Source organism: Drosophila innubila, assembly GCF_004354385.1.
Source record: "Drosophila innubila isolate TH190305 chromosome 2R unlocalized genomic scaffold, UK_Dinn_1.0 1_C_2R, whole genome shotgun sequence".
Lineage (NCBI taxonomy): Eukaryota > Metazoa > Arthropoda > Insecta > Diptera > Drosophilidae > Drosophila > Drosophila innubila.
Window position 1 is genome coordinate 24,720,032 of NW_022995374.1, and position 18,291 is coordinate 24,738,322.

The 18,291-nt window shown below is 36.3% G+C and overlaps 2 protein-coding genes across 5 annotated transcripts; one reads left to right on the top strand and one right to left on the bottom strand.

The window, feature by feature from the left end:
• The first annotated feature begins 66 nt into the window (after positions 1–66).
• On the top strand, positions 67–12,442 carry LOC117783060 (putative ferric-chelate reductase 1 homolog). 2 transcript variants are annotated; one of them, XM_034620236.1, is made up of 8 exons: positions 67–172; positions 7,794–8,255; positions 8,630–8,967; positions 10,664–10,815; positions 10,874–11,495; positions 11,554–11,666; positions 11,877–12,032; positions 12,101–12,442. In XM_034620236.1, the coding sequence occupies exons 2-8, from the start codon at positions 7,804–7,806 to the stop codon at positions 12,212–12,214; spliced, it is 1,947 nt and encodes a 648-aa protein (XP_034476127.1). In that variant the 5' UTR covers positions 67–172; positions 7,794–7,803; the 3' UTR covers positions 12,215–12,442. The 2 variants fall into 2 exon arrangements, with proteins under 2 accessions (XP_034476127.1, XP_034476128.1); XM_034620237.1 differs by having other exon boundaries at positions 11,904–12,032.
• A 187-nt stretch (positions 12,443–12,629) lies between these two features.
• On the bottom strand, positions 12,630–17,547 carry LOC117783059 (FAS-associated factor 1). Of its 3 annotated transcripts, none has more exons than XM_034620234.1 (14): positions 17,409–17,547; positions 17,120–17,188; positions 16,799–16,997; positions 16,556–16,681; positions 16,304–16,493; positions 16,038–16,242; positions 15,878–15,963; positions 14,645–14,766; positions 14,440–14,585; positions 14,225–14,379; positions 13,637–13,785; positions 13,298–13,572; positions 13,112–13,231; positions 12,630–13,035 (listed from the first exon to the last, which is right to left on the bottom strand). In XM_034620234.1, exons 1-14 carry the CDS (start codon positions 17,451–17,453, stop codon positions 12,874–12,876), a joined length of 2,049 nt encoding a protein of 682 aa, XP_034476125.1. In that variant the 5' UTR covers positions 17,454–17,547; the 3' UTR covers positions 12,630–12,873. The 3 variants fall into 3 exon arrangements, with proteins under 3 accessions (XP_034476125.1, XP_034476124.1, XP_034476126.1); XM_034620233.1 differs by having other exon boundaries at positions 16,556–16,696; XM_034620235.1 differs by lacking the exons at positions 17,120–17,188; positions 17,409–17,547 and having other exon boundaries at positions 16,556–16,676; positions 16,799–16,991.
• Positions 17,548–18,291: the final 744 nt, after the last annotated feature.

Sequence of the window (18,291 nt, forward strand, 5' to 3'; positions counted from 1 at the left end):
ACGAATGCAATTCACCTCTGTCACACGCAGCATGCGCTTGCCCAATTGGAACATTGGAGTGTCAGTTGCAGATTTGAATTCAAGGCGCGCAGTCTTGTGCGCGATTGAAACGGAGTAAAATACCAAAGCCATATACGGTTTAATTTGTGAAGCATTTCAACAACAATTCTAGGTTAGTGTGTGATTTTTTGACAAACAAGTTTAATGTTCTGCATTTGCAACAAAAATGCTGCCTGCTAATGAGATAGATTTCGCGTGTTCTACTTACCAAAAATAAGTACTGGTCAATAATAGTTAGTGCGCCTGAACATGCAAAATGCAAATATGAAGCTTAAATGCATTTGAAAGTGAAATTACACTTAAAAACTACAAGCCGCACCCATAACAAAGTTTGCGGAATTTGTGCTATAAACGAATAACTTGTTTCAAGTTTAGAAGACAAACTTGCGGCTCAGTTCATTACAAACGAAAAAAGAAAAATACACAGATTCCAAAGTCGCAGTTAACGTAGACTGACTGTGAGAGACTCGCGCAAAATGAGACAATAACAACAATAAATATTCATATGCGATGGCAACAATAAGCCTGTGTTGTTTTTATGTTTTTACAATTATGTCGCATATTCGTATTATTGTGGTAGCTTTGGCTACGGTAAAGGTGTACTGGAAACCGGTTTCCAGTTATGCCAGACAATGATGCTGTGTGCTGGTATGTGTCTATCAGTGTATCAGTGTGCTCCTATCTCTCTCTCTCACTCTCGCGCCGGCTGCTCTAGCACACAACGAATTTACTTGGCTAAATTTCAATGGCAATTTCTGAAACGCAGTGCATTCTAATACAATGGCAAATAATAATTTAAAAAAACAGCTTTTTCATATGTACGCGACGAAAAATATAAACCTGACTCAAATGCAAAGTCAAGCCCCGCGCATGCGCAATGCAAAAACGCAGATGATGTTGTGGTTAATTGTTGTTTTTGGTTTTGCTGCTGCTGCGCTGCAGCTGACGATGATGTAAACAAGGCGTAATAATAAAAGCAAAGTGCAATGCATAAGGCACAAAGCAATAAAGTGGCAACTGTGTGAGGGCGTGTAAGAAGAAGAGAGGCAAACGTGTTTATCTCAAGTACAAAGTGGGGAGTGGACGCAAACGTGACGCTTGCCGTTACCAATTGGCACACTCTTCCAGCACTCACACAAACACAGACACATACATCGAAAAACACACTCCACTCCACTTGTCGCTGTTGTTTTGCTTTTGTTGTTGCATAGTTGTTTCACACAATTCCTAAATTGCTGATAAATCAAAGTCGCTTTCTATTTACAACACTTACAACTTGTGCACGCGTCTATGTGTGTGTGTGTGTGTGTGTGTGCGTGTATGACAAATCACAGTTGACACATAAAACATGTTAATGCCATTGCTCTCCGAATGTTTTAAGAAACACTTAAGCGTTTCCAAAACTTCAACTTCAATACTTCCAATTAACCTGTGATATCACCTAACTGCCATTTCCAATGGAATCCAATGCTTGCAAATATTGTTGTAGTTTGAAGTTAATACTCACGTGCTGACATACATAAGAACATCCATACATATTTACGTATTAGAAATAGTTGGATGTGCTCGACTGGAAGTTACCCTGTGTACTATTGCAGTTGTCCTGTTACTATTAGAAAAACATCAAAACATTTTTTGTTTAAGCCCGAGAAAAAAAGTTTCAAAATTTAACTCAATTCTACGTCGACATAAATTCAAAATTTTCAATGGGTACTTAATGGGTTAAGGAAAATTTTGTATCATTCAAATAGGATTTAAATGACCTTTTCATTGATGCCAAAATCTTCAAGAAGTTAGTTCAAATTTTGAGTAGATTTCACTTCATTTTGTCAAAATAAATATGCCGACCACTGTATATCTTTTATATCTATTTGATAATTTGATGTAAAAATTTATGTCAAATTAAAAAATATCTCTTCAATAAAATGTATTTTCACTAAATTGACGACCTTACAGTCACAGATAAATATTTCTGCCATTTCGACATGGTTATCATACCCTTTTCTGTATATTACCGATTTTTATAGGGTATGCACAATCATTAATTTATATAAGGGATGATTGTTAAAGCAATTTTAATAATAGTTCTGATATCTACAACAACAAGTTACGAAAAGCGATAGAGATTCACAACGATGAGTGATCTATGACCCTTTTAGCTTTATTATTGTTGCATAAATGTACATATATATAATATATAATCTATTGACTATAGTTTCTAGACATTGAATAATAATGGTCTAAGCTAAAATTAGATTTTTTTTTTATTGCTTACCCACGCCGCCATATAATTGGTAAATTTTGTTTTTGGATTTTCTAGAACAATAAAATGATTACAATTAACGCATAGTCACTTAAGATATGTTTTATCGGTTCCCAGACATAACTATGTATTATCAATACCCGGAACATAAATTAGTGGCTTAAATTGATTAATCTACCATATAGTTCACTTTATTCCGGTTAATCGGGTATATCATATTCATCGCAATGTAAGTAACAGGGGAAAGGAATCATTTCTCTTATTAAAATTTATTTATTCATTTAATAGACTAATCTAATGGTTATTGCCTTAAGATATGCAATAAATACTTGTTTTTTAAATTTATTGCAATTATTTTCATACCATTTAAGATTAAGCTTCAAGTATCCAATTTTTACATATTTAAATTGTGTAAAGGGTATCTTATAGTCGGAGACTCGACTGCAGTGTTCATACTTGTTCTATACTCAGAACTATCGACCTCTTAGTTTTTGTATACCTAGAAAAGGTCTAATAACGGCTAACCCAATTGTTAGTTGTGGCACGCGATGTCCAAGCGAAGATTGCGTCAATGACCAACATTTGCCTAGAAGTCCAGTAGCTTGACAGTCACCATATTACCCACTCCACCACTTCACTCACTCGGTGGGTCAAACACCCGATAGCTCTGTGCTTTTAACAACAAAATTGATTTAAAATAATAAAGTTGGGTTAAAATAGGGTTGCTTTTTATTCTTCTTCTTCTTTTTCTTGATGGCACTGTGAAGGTAGTAGTTTGAAAATTGCAATCTTATCGTTTTGCAATTAAGAGATTGATAAAATATGTTTTTTATGTACTTCAAGATGACTTTCCTTAGATTTATGTTGTACTCGAAAAATATAAGCAAGTGCCTCAGAGAGAGAGAGAGAGAGAGAGAGAGAGGGATTTTAAAAATCAGAAGGTTTACGAACCTCTTGACAAAGGTCAACATAACTGAAATGCGTTTTGCAAATGTTTTTAAAACCAATTAGAGCTCAACTGTCAACTCAACGTAACGCTCAGTTAAACGATTGTACACATACAAGTAATATGTATATATTTATATATATATACATATATATCTCATGAGTATGTACTCAGCTCGGTAGACAAGTTGAAAATTGTGATTGGCAACGTCAAACTGGCTTTAACAAGGGCATGGGCCTGTCGTTTGGCATAAGCTATAGACGTTATGTAGCCCCTATGCGATTAGAGTCGAGTGTATAAGCCCACATAATGTTCCATTGTATTGTATTGTTTTTCTTATTATTATAATTTTTTTTTTTGGCTTGCAAGTTGCAAACGGTTAATCAGTTTTGTCTCACGTTCGAAAACAAAAGCTGAATTCCGTCATGGACTCTTTGGGGCCAATGCCCAGTGTCACATACACACATGTCTAGGTACACGTAAGTAAGTACATGGGCCAAAAATTGTATATCCAATATTTTTATTTTAATGGGTGAAATTGAAGTTTTCACTTTATGACCTAAACTAAAACTTAAATTCTCAAATTGAATTCCATTCCAAGTTCAAAAAGTGAATGTGTTTAGGGAATGTAATTTATTTATGATACCGACAACGATTATATGTTATTTATTAGATGAATCAGGCTAAGACATAAATGCCTTTACTTTCAAGGTTTCCATCAAGTTTAATGTGAAAACCAACTGTGAGGTTGAGTTCACTTTGATTCGGTATGGCTTGATTTTGGGCTAAAACCACCAAAAAGGCGTTATACAATGAGTCTGTCGGATTTGCGCTTTAATTCGCGCAATTCAATTAACATTTCGAAAACAAAATAACTTTCAAAGAAAAGTTGTTATAGCCTGTTTACTCATTTATTCGTATAGGCATTAAATCAAGGCACACACAACACACGACTCACTACAATACACACTTCAAGGTTAGGCGCATTCAAGATTTTTAATTTCAAGTTCAGTTCGCATTCTTTAGATCTTTATACAAAACGTTATTTCCCTCAACTCCACACGTCCAGTCCATGATGATGACGACGACAACCACGACAACGTCATCATGTCGATGAGTAGGTGCTTAATTAGCATGCTTAGCTCATGCTTAGCTCATGCTCTGTGATCGGTGCTCGGTACTCGGTGATCTGCGGTGATCATGGCGCTATGAACTGAATACAGACAACACCATTCACTGAGGGTAAAACTCGACTCATTCACGTCATGTTGCCATTTTACGCTATTTCTCTATTTTCGTAGGGTATTTTACCAAGTTTATATGCACAATTTTATGAATTCTTAAATTTGCAAAATAAAAATTTGCCTGAACGAATTTGCTAAATGTGTATATTTTTTAATAATGGTATATATCTATCAGTTAGTAATAGTATTTTACTTGCAATCGACAGGGCTCACAGCCTTAAACTTTAAATGGTATTAGCCGATAAAAATAGGGAATCATAACTGAAACCCTAACCGAAAACCGATACCATTCATGTATGGATTGTTACGGTCAATCAAGAATCAAGGTTTAATCATCGTTTTTTAACTAATTTGGATTATAAATTTAAATATTGCTCTTATTATTATACGGGTATATCATTTTTAATATCAATAAGCTTATGGTTATTTAACTAATAGCGTTTTTATTTTTAAACTATTTTTCAACCAATTTTTCTATTTGTGAACCGAAATCGAACCGGTATTTCGAAATCGATATACACAGATATAACTGGTATCCTAAAACCAAAACACAAACATAACCGAAACCTTACTGAATCCGTTATTCGTTTCTGTTTATTATACTGATTTTAACATAAACAAAATTTTTACAATCGGCAAGGGCGCAAAGTTTTTATTTTACTTTTAGTTAATTTCTAATCTATTCTAATTCTAATATAATTTAAGATAAAGTGCCTGTTACTTTTTACGAGTTAAAAGTCTAGTGACGAAAGTCCTTCCATGTCCAAAAATGTTTATCCAATTTGGTGACGAACGATATTCAATTAAATATATAAATTATTCATAAAAAAAGGTCGGCAGTCCTTTTGCCTGTCAAGTTGGCTGCGCTTGCATATTTAAATTGTATTTATGCTGATTCACTAGGAAATTTGTGTCTATGCTTAATTATAACCGTTTAATTAGTCATTCTTTGGGGAAATATCAAGTTCTGAGTCATGTGCCCAAGGAGCTGATGAAGGAAATGACGTAACTTAAATATGATGAACACGTTTTGCGATGATAATAATAATAATTTTAATTGTCTCCATAATTAATTGGTTAATTTAATGCGGTGTAAGCTAATTACTTGGTCGCTTATCGCTGCCACTCGCTGGAATATTACGTATACGCACCGAAGCATAACAAAGGCAAACAAATGATAAAAAAAAAGTTAACAGCTAAACGATGTAAAATGTAATACTTAATAACTATTTTAAATACTCATAACTGATATGTACTCGTAATATATTTCGCTGAATATGAATCAGAGCATCGAGCACATCGATCTGCATTGGGAATTCTTATCAGTGCGTTGACATCCGAAACGATAGCAATTCATGATATGAAGACTAGACCTGTATCTGGACATGATGTTACCATGGTACAAGTGCGATAAGCAAGCACACGCATGCTTCGACGATTGCAATTATATTTTTGCATGGTAATTAAACAGTCTTGGGATGACATAAGACATCAAACATCAAATATCAGACGTCAGACATCAGTTGGGAGCTGGGCGGGGACACGCTTGATGCCCCCTAAAGAGTTGATTGTGTTCAAAGGCGTAGTTGAGGGGGGACCAAAGGGAGGCCATTTCCCCTTTTCCATATACTCATACCTCAATAGAAAAATAGTTAGAAATTGCGAAGCTTTCAAAATGAGCCAAAAGTTGCGTTTAAATCACATTAATTAGCCAAAACAAGTTGCGACGATGTGAAATTTATAATTGGCAAACCTTCGACATTTTATTTCTTAAAAGGTATTCAGAATTAACTTGAATTTTGGTACTATTTATCGACGGATAAAATTTAGCCCTGAATGAAATTAAAATTGATTCAAATACAACGTTCTTTGTCGAATGTCAAAGTTTCAATTCAATGATAAATAAAATCTATTTTAAAGAATAATTATTATAGTTTAAATAGCTAACTTTTTGGGTACAACAAGATCATTAACGAAACTGTTAAAATTATTTACCCCTTTCAAAAAAACATCAATTTAATAGAAACCTAATCTATTTAACTTGGACTTACAATAAAAAATTAAAGAAATAATGTTAAAACCATAATCTTAATATGAATATGAATATGAATATGAATATGAATATGAATATGAATATGAATATGAATATGAATATGAATATGAATATGAATATGAATATGAATATGAATATGAATATGAATATGAATATGAATATGAATATGAATATGAATATGAATATGAATATGAATATGAATATGAATATGAATATGAATATGAATATGAATATGAATATGAATATGAATATGAATATGAATATGAATATGAATATGAATATGAATATGAATATGAATATGAATATGAATATGAATATGAATATGAACATGAATATGAATCATGAACATGAACATGAACATGAATATGAATATGAATCATGAATATGAATATGAACATGAACATGAATATGAATATGAATATGAATGATGAACATGAATGAATATGAATATGAACATGAATATGAATATGAACATGAACATGAATATGAATATGAATCATGAATATGAACATATCAAGAATATGAACATGAACATGAATATGAATACGAACATGAATATGAATATGAATATGAATATGAACATGAATATGAATATGAACATGAATATGAATATGAACATGAATATGAATGTATGAACATGTGAACATGAACATGAATATGAATCATGAATCATGAACATGAATATGAATATGAATATGAATATGAATATGAATATGAATATGAATATGAATATGAATATGAATATGAATATGAATATGAATATGAATATGAATATGAATATGAATATGAATATGAATATGAATATGAATATGAATATGAATATTATTATTATATATTATTATTATATTATTACAATTATTTTATTTTATTAAATCGAACTCGGATTATAATATATTTATAATATAATTATAATTATAATAATTTACACGACCACATTAAATAAATTTGTCAAAATAAAATAAAATGAAGGATTATGTGTGTTGTGTTGGTACAGAACGCTCTTCTCATTATCTTATAAGAGATTGCGAAAAATAAACAACGTCTAATAACTATGATTATAATAATATTCTACCTAGTTATCATTAATACGTGGAGTCTAACATCGTATCCATACAAGTAAACTTATTGCCATATCTTAAAAAACGCGATTATAAACAATATAGACCCCTCTTCTCGCAATACTGACTACGCCCTTAGATAAGTGAACTAATGATTGTCTCCCGACAGGTGCTTAAAAATGTCATTGCCGACGATGGTGGTGCTCGTTGCGCTGGCCGCACTGCTGATTGCTGCCACAGTCCAGAGCTTGCCTCAAGGTGCACCGGAAACGGTGTGCGACACAATGCTGCCGTTCCATTCCGGCGGCCGTGAGTTGCCCCAAAACAGTGTCCCCCCCTTTGGCATTGAGACGTCCACGTCTGTGGTCGGCCAGGGACAGACGTTACGCGTGGATATCAGCGGCTTAAGACCGGAGTTGAGCTTTGGTGGCTTCATGATCCAAGCACGCAACCGCAATCCTCCCTATCAGATTGTGGGGCAGTTTAGTCCATCACGTGACGGCACCATCAAGCTGATGAACTGCGAGAACTCCGTCAACAATTCGGCCACCCACAGCAATGCCGGTCCCAAGCAGCAGGTCAGCCTCGACTGGCAGCCCCCTGTGGACTTCCTTGGTCAGGTCGTGTTCAAGTAAGTACACCCATTTCTTTTAAATCTTTTCACAATATATAATCTAAGAATCCAATTTAAGGAAAACAAAATAGAGATGCAAGTAAAAGAAAGAAAAATACCGCTAGTGTTGGGAAAAAGTAGCTTTGATTTTGTTACTCCGATTAAATTTTCCTTTTGAATTAAATCTAAATGAATTCTGGGAATACTTAATTTTTTTCTTCTAGATTTTATTAATTGTATATGATTGTAAATACTTTAAATAATACGACAAAATAGTTTACTTTTATTTAAACATTGAAAAGAAATTGACCAGTAGTAGGGAAAAAAAGAAGTCAAAACTTAAATTATTTTATTTTACTAAGAGTTCCATCTTTATCTCCATACACTTGTAGCGCAACTGTTGCCCAGACATATACTGACTTCTGGGTGGGCATACCCTCCAGTCCCGTGCAGGTGGTTAGACGTGATATCTCGGGACCCGCACCACTGCCCACAGTCAATCCGCCCACCAACTTTAACATTGCCAGCACTCGTTCTCCCTATGTGCCACCCAGCTATGTGGCACCCAGTGTAAGTCCTGTGATCGAGGACACCTTCTATGATGGCTGCGGCCAGATCAAGAACTGCTTTGGTTTTCCCAATGGTTGTGTTGCCACTCAATCCTGTACTATTATTTCCGCCATAACCGTTCGTGGAGAAGTCTACGAGTTCGAGATGCGTTCCGGCAAGGGTAAGTCTCACAGGAGCTTAATTAGAGCAAAGTTCACAAGCCTATAAATTTGTTAAAAAATTTTGATTCGCGGACCGATTATTATCTAAGTTTTTTCTACATTTCTCCTAATTTTTTAAGCTTACCAACTTAATTATATAAAAAAAGAAAAACAAGTGGGAAAGGCTATAGTCGAGATCCCGACTATAGGATACCCGTTACTTACTTCAATATATATAAAAGTACTTTAAAGAATTTACTACCTAATAAAAACTACTGCATACTTTTAGGTGGTTGTATTGAAATAATAACTTTATTAATAACTTTGGTTAGCTATTACTCCCGTTTTACTTGAACCGATCTTGGTGCGGTTAGGTGATATTATAGATCATATTAATAGATAACGTTAATTAAAAAAAAAGCTGTATTATCTTAAAAACTGTGGGTGTGGTGGTTTTTCGCGATTTGGGGGCGTGTCAAAAATTTAAAACAAACTTGACCTGCGTGGGGTCTATAGAAATCTGTGTGCCAAATTTGGTATCTCTATTTCTTATTGTCTCTGAGATCTAGGCGCTCACACGCTTTATCAACTCGGCTGTTGATGCTGATCAAAAATATATGTACTTTATGGGGTGGGAGATGCCTCCTTCTCCCTGTTACATACACTCCAAAGAACACAATATACACTTTTACTTATTTTTTAAGTAACGGGTAACAAAATTGATAAGATTTAAAAGATCTAATCCTAATACCTAAATCGAGTTCTGAATATTTCAGTAAGAGCAACAAAAACAAACTATAGTATACCCGATACATTCTTTAAAGCGCTCACATTTTTTTAACAACTTTAAACAGCCATTTCTGCCGTTCTATTTGCAATACCTCCCTGTTATTAAGTATGACGATAGATAATAAAAATATATAATTACAAAAAAAAAAGACGCAAAGCTAAAAAACTTAATATGCTCCACACCCATAGAAGTAAGTGTGAAAAATGTGGTTCCTCTATCTCTTATAGTCTCTGAGAACTATTTGTAAATACAGAAGAACAGACGGACATGGCTATATCGACTCAGACGCCTTTGCTGATCGGAGTGCACTCCTTTTCCCTGTTACATACATTTCAACGAGTATAATATATTCTTTAAATTATTTCTTAAGTAACGGGTAAATTAAGGAAAATCTACACAATATTAATAAGTTAGACTCTCCTTGATTGTAGATCATTTTGAATAAATGGTACGTCAAAATGATTTGTTCTTTTCTGGTTTCTTTTTCTTAAACATTGACCAACATATTGAACAGTGATAGTAAAAACTGCCAATGTGCGATTTATTACAAAAAAAATTTTATTTTGGTCTTTGTGAAAATTTGTCTTCCCAATTATATTACTTAACATCATTATTTTTAATTCTGGTTTAATAATTTATATTTCGAAATTACTTGCTTCTTTTTTTTATTGTTTTTGTGATTATAAATACATTATATTTTTTGCCTGTTGTGCTAGAAATAGTCTGAAATGAAATTGTAAATATGTTTATACATAAATTTAATAATATAATTGACGTATTTATTGAAGCAAACATTATTACTTGAAAAAAGTGGTCTGGTTTCGGTTCGAGTGGTAGATAACTTAAAGGTTTCTGTTTATAATCCGGTTCTCTTAGGTTGGGTTCAGAAATGTGGTAATTAATGCTCTTTCTTGACTTCCTTATAGGAACCAACGCTGCCTATGTGGCAGTTGGCTTGTCGGATGATGCCAGAATGGGTGACGACCTGACCACCGAGTGTGTGCCCGAAAACGGGCGCGTTAACCTGTACTCCTCTTATACGTCCAATAATCCCTATGCCGCCATCAGAGGCAGCGTGGTAAGTTTATCCTGTTGTTTCATTTGCTTCAATTTCTATCGAAGATTATCCTTTGCAGTCACAGAATTCGGCGCGTCTTTTGAATGCCTCGTTCGTGGACGGCGTCATCTACTGTAAGGTGCAACGTGATCCACTCACGGTGGTGCAGGGACGCAGCTTCGATTTGAAGAACGGTGCCTACCACATGCTGGTCGCCTCGGGCACCGGCCTGAAGGAGAACAGCGTTGGCTTCCACAACATTGGCTTTTTGCCCTCGTCGAGTCCAATTAATCTGGCTGTGGTTCAGGAACTGGGCGGTTCCAGCATGTTATTGGTGCGTTTGCATGGCGCCTTCATGATTGCCGCCTGGATCGGCACCACATCGCTGGGCATCATCTTTGCGCGCTACTTTAAGCAGACATGGGTGGGCAGCCAAACCTGCGGCAAGGATCAATGGTTCGCCTGGCATCGCATGCTTATGGTCACCACCTGGTCGCTGACTGTCGCCGCCTACATTCTAATCTGGGTGGAACTGAAGCGTGCTGTGTGGCATGCCCATTCCATAATTGGCCTCATCACAGTCATCCTCTGTTTCATCCAACCAATCGGAGCACTCTTCCGTCCCGGACCCAATGACAAGATGCGTCCGTACTTCAACTGGGGCCATTGGTTAGGCGGCAATCTGGCTCACATCCTGGCCAGTAAGTCAAGCAGTTTGTTTGCATATGCTAATAACTACTAATCTGTTGCTTTCTGCAGTTGTTGCCATCTTCTTTTCTGTGAAATTGCCCAAGGCGGAGCTGCCCGAGTGGATGGACTGGATACTGGTTGGATTTGTTGTGTTCCATGTGCTGGTTCATCTCATATTCTCCGTAAGTGTGATTGTGCGGGAGTGCGGGAATATAGGTGATTTGGGGATTCCCTCAGTCATGTTCCGAGTGTATAAAGTGTCAGCCCCGTCGCATTTGCCTGCCTGTAAAGTTTATGTAGGAATTGTCATTAAATGCTCATCCATTTGCTACTAATTCACTCATCGCATGTGTCGCCCCATGGAGCTTGAGGCTACGTCCATTAATGTCTAGATCTCTTTGTGTATGAATCATTGGCAGGTGTCCTCCATTGCATCGGATCGCCACCAGAGCCAGCGTGTGAACACATTCCAAATGGGCGACATGGCGCATCATCATCAGCACGCCATGCGGAATGGCATGAGCATGGAACGCAAAATGGATGCACCGGTAAATGGACACCAGATGGAGTTTATACCTTTTTCTGTTCTAACTTTTTTTCTATTTCTTTTGCACAGTATGGTGGCCTGAGGAAGGGTCTGCTCGGAGTCTATACCATTGTCCTGGCGCTGTTTGTTGTGGTGCTGATATTGCTCGTGGTGCTGGCGCCCATCGAAAAGGCTTTCAAATAGCATCAAGCATCATTGAAGAAGACGTTTTTATAATCTCTATTCGCTCTGTACAGTCAATACTCGTAGGCTGCCACTTAATTATTTTATTAACTTAACCCCCCCTTTTACCCGCCTCCCGTTTTATGTTGTTATGTATAAAATGCTGAAGGATAACAAAAGTTTAACCTAGGGCATGCGTTTTCAGTACATGTTATATAATTTATTATTGATAAAGTAAAACAAAGCCAACTTAAATGCGTTTCATCTCAATGCGTAACTACCGCTATCGTTTAAGGAGAGAGATAGAGCGATAGAGAAAGTGACGATGGAGGTGTGGAAGGGGCAACATAAATCGCAGTCGGTGCTAATCTAAATGTATTGTATTTATATATTTATATTTGTATATTTGCTCGAGCCATTTACTTTATCATTATTATTTTTTTCGGTTGTAATTGTAAAAAACGTTTGCTCTTAAACTACAGCTCAATCAGTTTTTTCTGCGTTATGCCCAATTCTCGTTTTCTTAGTTTACTTGTTGTTGTTGTTGTTATTGGTTCCTCTATAAAAATTAACATAAAATACAAACACTAATTTTTTCACTTATTAATGCAGAACTTAAATCCAATGAAAACGAACTCTAAGAACTCAAAACGAACATTGATCATATTAAATAATCAAAATCAAAATCTCTCCTCCAATATGACCGTTTCCTGCGGATATAGCTTGAGTCCCTCCAGCGTTTGGCTCGCCTCAATGGCGGTTAAGTCCCGACGTGGCCAACCACTAAAAACTTTGTATTCATCGATCAGAAATCCATTAGCTGCCACAAAGTTTAAAAGATCCTGCAAACAAACGAGCAGAGAATTAAATAACACATTTTCATCTGAAAATAAGTATGCTTAATTTATGGAGACGAACCTGCAATGTGTCATGTATGTAAAAGCGACGCTCCAAATGATCCCCAGTGGGCTTCCGTACGCGTATTTTGGAAATGTTTGCCTCATGCTCGGCTGGCTCTTGAGGTAATGATTGCTTAGCCTGTCAGGAGAAGAGAATTAATTATATTATAACTATATTTATATAAATTACTCTGCAAATGCTTACCACCAATCTTATGGATTCACGTCTAGCATCTTCTTCGGCTCTTTCGGATTCGATACGTTTACGTTCGGCTGCCTGAGCAGCCTCCTTTTGTCGCTTCGCTGCCTCTTTGGCCATGTCGGCCTGTAGCGTCTCCTCGTAGGCCATGTCCTGTTCGGCTTTAACCTGATCCCGTGCAGCACGCTCATTCTCCTCCCGTATCTCGCCCTGCAGTTGCTCCTCGTACAACACTGTTGTGTCAAATAGCCGCGATTGTAAATCAGCCAGACCAATGTTGCCTGCAAGCAGAAAGAATATAATTAGTTATTCAATTGCTTGAATTGGTCTGCAATTTAAGCTTACCATGAATCACAGATAAGACCTCGCATGTTTGGCGGCCCATCATGCGGCTTTTACCGACTAGCATAATGGCGGGAAGCTTGTCAAGTTTGATATTTCTGGCCGTTAACGAGGCGGTGTTGTTGATGCATGCCGTCAAAGAAGACAGGAACCTGAACCAGACAAAGATTATTAAATGTTACATATAAGATTCAGATCTAGAAGAAATTGCGAATGAAAGAAAAGTCGATTGCACGCGACATTGTGACACCCTGTGACACCAGTGTCTATCAAATAGTTTGGGTATTCACATAACGTACAATCTTTGTATTCGCGTAAATTTACTAGACGTGAAAACAACTTGTACTAAAAAACTGAAAAAAATAATTATAATTTAAAAGAAAACAGAGCGTTGCACCTAGCAAAACTACTTAACTTACATAAATACTTGACTACTATGTATCCTAAATTTTCTACATGCTATCTTTGGTATCTCTAGCTCTTATATTTGCTGAGATTCAGGCATTCATACAGACAGACAGGCGGACTTTTGCATAATGTTAATATTTCCCTGGTACAGTGCTCAGGGTGTAGGATTCAGGGTCGGCTTACATATCCTTGTTGCTCTCGTACGTCATATCCCAGCCATAGAGCACAAAATTTTCTCTAAATGTCAGTATGATGCCATCGTCCTTCATGAGATGATCACAGAATACGTTTGTGAGTATGCTCTCGCCATGATGCAAATAAATGGCCAACAATTTACGCTAAAATACAAAATTATTCGATTATAGAATTGATATAGTTTCCTTTTGTTAGGTAGCTACCTCTTTAGCCGGCTTGTGACAGGCGAGCCTCAATGCGTTCTCTAAACTGCCCACAAAAAAATCTGGATGCGGTTCTCCAAAGCGTTGCTTGTAGTTTTCCACAAATTGTGCTGAGCCGCTGGTCTCATCGTTCGTGTTGTTAGTTACTACAATAAAAAGAAGGAGTTTTAGAATCATCTATAGCTTCAGTTTGACTTTGGCTTACTCAGATGTCTGTTGAGCGGCTGAACTGGAGGCGAATCTGAGAATATGTATTCCGAGTTGTTAAAATCTGTTGCATCCTCAAACTCATCCGCTGAGCTCTCGCTGTCAAGATTTACCACTTCGCTGTAGATATATAAACAGAGCTATATATTATATCTATATATATTACGATATAAAAAAACAATACAAATCAAAAATTATGATTGTATGTCATTTTAATTTTCTTCACTCAAATATATTGATAACTGTCAGATCATTATAAAATTACTCAAAAATAATCATTATCATTGATAAACAAAAAAAATAGTCAATCACTACTATGTAAATTGTAAAAATAAAACTTAAAATGATTACGTTCTCTGATTAATAGTACTTATGAATTTTCAGATTAGTTAGGACATTAATTTACTTATATTTAACCGATGTTAATGAAACAAAGCGCGTTGATTGGTTATAATAACAGGGAAAGTATACACAATTAAAAAGACCATTTTATCATGAAATTTGTGGTATAGAGATTTGTCTGATTTACGGGGGCGTGACAAATTTCTTAAAACACCGATTTCCGTGAGCATCAAATAAGATTCTGTGTCGAATTTAATTTCTCTAGGTCTCATAGTCTCCGAGATAAAGACGGACGCACTTGCTGATCAAGAATATATATGTAAGACTGAATGATAATGCGTTTTTAGCTGATATTGTTAACAGACCTATTTACGAAAACTGTTTATTCAAAGGGATCAAGTAAAGGCAGCTATATGAAATTATTTGTGTGCCAAAATTCATTGAAATGCATGCTTTTGATGCCAAATGCTGTTTTACAGAAGGCAAAGGAAGTTTATATAGAAAGACAAGTCATCAGCTTGTAGCAACATTGATTGATTCTGAAAATGCCCAGAGAATTTGCATTTACAAAGTTTTCGAACTTAAACCGAAAAATGCTAAGTAATTTGTAATAATAGACATTAAAGGGGAATTTATTTTAGTAATTTACCGAATGGGAATACGTCATCTAAACTGGACGACTATTTCATAATCAAAAACATAACCGAAAACCAACCAAAAATGTTTGGAGTTATGGTGTTATAGTTGGTTTTTAATTCTGTGGCACCCCTGAATATTTCTCATGAAACGTTCGCTCCTCAACTGAACTCCCAAATCATGTTTTAAAAGTACGTCACCTCCTATGTATATGGGTCTAAAACTAAGTAGTATTACAATTACACACACTTACGAGCTGGTTATTGGATTGGAATTGTTTTGCACTCGGTCTGCAATATTGCGCAGTATAAATTCATGGCTCTGCTCGATACCCGATTGCTAAGGTGGGAAAAAGACAGGATTGGTAGATCTTCACTGACTGCTCTTCACTCGATTGCTTGATTGATACTCACCGCCAGATTGGTTTCATTATCACAACCGCTGGGCCAGCCAGACCATTCCTGATGCCTTACTGGTGTATTGGTAATGTAGTAAACTTTTGTTTTCAGCTCCTCAATTGTCGTCCTGCCGACCAGATTCAGTGTGGTTCTACGTCCCTCCGGCTCCTCGACAATATGCAGTTTAAACATCTTGTCCAAACGCTGTGTACTCTCATCTCTGCAAATATGAAAATATTTGAGTGAATATGTTTGGTTTGGGGCAAGTGGCAGCTGCTCACTGTTCGGTATCCATGAAACCATCATCAGTTAGATCCACGAGTATGAGCTCATTCTCTGGAGCCAAACCCAAATTGCAGAGCTGCGTTTCGGCCAATTGAGCCTCGCTGGCTCTGGACGGCGGCCAGCCGCGTAAGGCCTGACGACATTGTGGCACATTGGTCACATCAAAGATCTTGCGTTTGAGTTGCTCTGCAGGAGGATATTCAGTTAAGACAATGGGATAATAGTGTACGAGCAGGGAGAATACTCACCTATGGTTGCATTTGATGGCATACGAATTTGATAGAGCTGCTGGTTGAAGTGTATGTTAAATAATAGGATATTTTGGTTGTTGTTCTGCCTGGAGGGATCCAAGTTGATGCTCGACGTCAGCTGGGCTAGCAATTGTGACGCTATAGTAGATACACGTTACGTTTCAAGTCAAGTGCGTTGCACATCTCAGCGAGAAATTCACTCTCGCTCGCTCTCTCTCTCTCTATGTGTGTTTTACTTACATGGAAACATGCGTGCGCCTTGTGAAGGACCGGGCATCTCATCAAAATTGAATGGCCGGAAGCCGTTGGTATTTGGATTTGGATGCGCAGTTGCTACTGACACTGGATCTTCTGATTGCGATTGCGCTTGCGACTCTGGCGGGTGTATGGGATTGGCCAACGGTGCATCGTCGTGTGGCATTACACGGCTGATTGCCTCCTACAACAACAACAACAATAGCAATAACAACAACACAACAAACAGTCAACAATCAACGATGAAAGATTACGACAACAACGCAATTGAATGATACAATGCAAATGAAACAAAGACGCACTTACCACAAGATCCCAATTGGTAGCCTCCAGGTGAGAGAAGGCCTCGCCGACATCCTCAATTCCAGTTATGACCTGTGACATTATAATTCAATTGAAATTGCATTTAACAAAAATACACTGCAAGAACCAAGACGCAGACACCCACACACACACACCCATACGAACACACACACACACACACGCACATACACACGCATTGAAAATGTGCGCACTCAGCACTTCTTCGTTTTAGCCCACAAATAATAACAGAAGATTACAGCGTCTAGCTGGATATTGTTGCAGCATTCATTACCTGGAAACTGGCCAATGTTTCTTCTTTGTCCTGGTTGTCCGACATTAGTGTATTTAATTAGTATTTCGAATTAAACTAAAGTACTACTAATTTTTCACAAAGAAAAGACAAAAGACAGTCTGATGTAAAAAACATTCGCCTGTTACTTGCTCTATTTGGGGCTGCCACCCTACAGAATTTCCCGATCTGGCAACTTGTTCTAATTTAATAAAATCAAAAATTCAGTTGCAACTTTGAAAATTTGACTAAATTGGAATTTTTTTTTTGAAGCTAGAATTTTTTAAATTTTTGCAGAGTTTTTGTTGGAATTTTCTCAATTTTATGATATTTTTTTTTTTTAGAATTTAATTTCTAACTTCTCTTACCTTAGGTTGACGAGTTTCAAACCTTCATTAATATTTAGATATATTTTTTTCGAATTTCGAATTTAAAATTTTCATCAAAATTTTAGCTAATTTCAAAGTTATTGCAATTTTAAAAATTGAATGAACTAAATAAAAAATTGCATTGCTCCTCACCCAACAGCATTGCTCCATCCAATTACAGACTTCGATAAATTGATGTTTTGGATTTCGATTTTCGATAGCAGACGGCTGTTCTTGGCGGTAAATTCAAAAAGAAAATTGCAAGTTGCATACATTTGTAATGAACTGTTTTTGTGATAAGTTGTCGATGGTTTAAGGGAAAAAGTATTTGTTGTTGTTAAAGTGCTGAGTCATTTCAAGCCAATAAGTAAAGAACATGTGTTGGTTATCTTGACAGAACTTCTCGTTTTTCAAACCCTTTCTTAATCAATGTAATGTATTCAATTTTAAATTGTGATTAATATGCGAAACTTAATATTGTGCACCAGTGAGACGTATTCGATATCCCGACACGCTCT

Coding starts and splice junctions, on each gene's coding strand:
- LOC117783060 (XM_034620236.1), top strand. CDS start 7,804: ATGTCATTGCCGACGATGGTGGTGCTCGTTGCGCTGGCCGCACTGCTG. Junction 8,968..10,663: donor CGAGATGCGTTCCGGCAAGG/GTAAGTCTCACA, acceptor ACTTCCTTATAG/GAACCAACGCTGCCTATGTG. Junction 12,033..12,100: donor AACGCAAAATGGATGCACCG/GTAAATGGACAC, acceptor TCTTTTGCACAG/TATGGTGGCCTGAGGAAGGG.
- LOC117783059 (XM_034620233.1), bottom strand. CDS start 17,453: ATGTCGGACAACCAGGACAAAGAAGAAACATTGGCCAGTTTCCAG. Junction 16,998..17,119: donor CTACCAATTGGGATCTTGTG/GTAAGTGCGTCT, acceptor TTGTTGTTGTAG/GAGGCAATCAGCCGTGTAAT. Junction 14,767..15,877: donor TCCAATCCAATAACCAGCTC/GTAAGTGTGTGT, acceptor ATATATCTACAG/CGAAGTGGTAAATCTTGACA.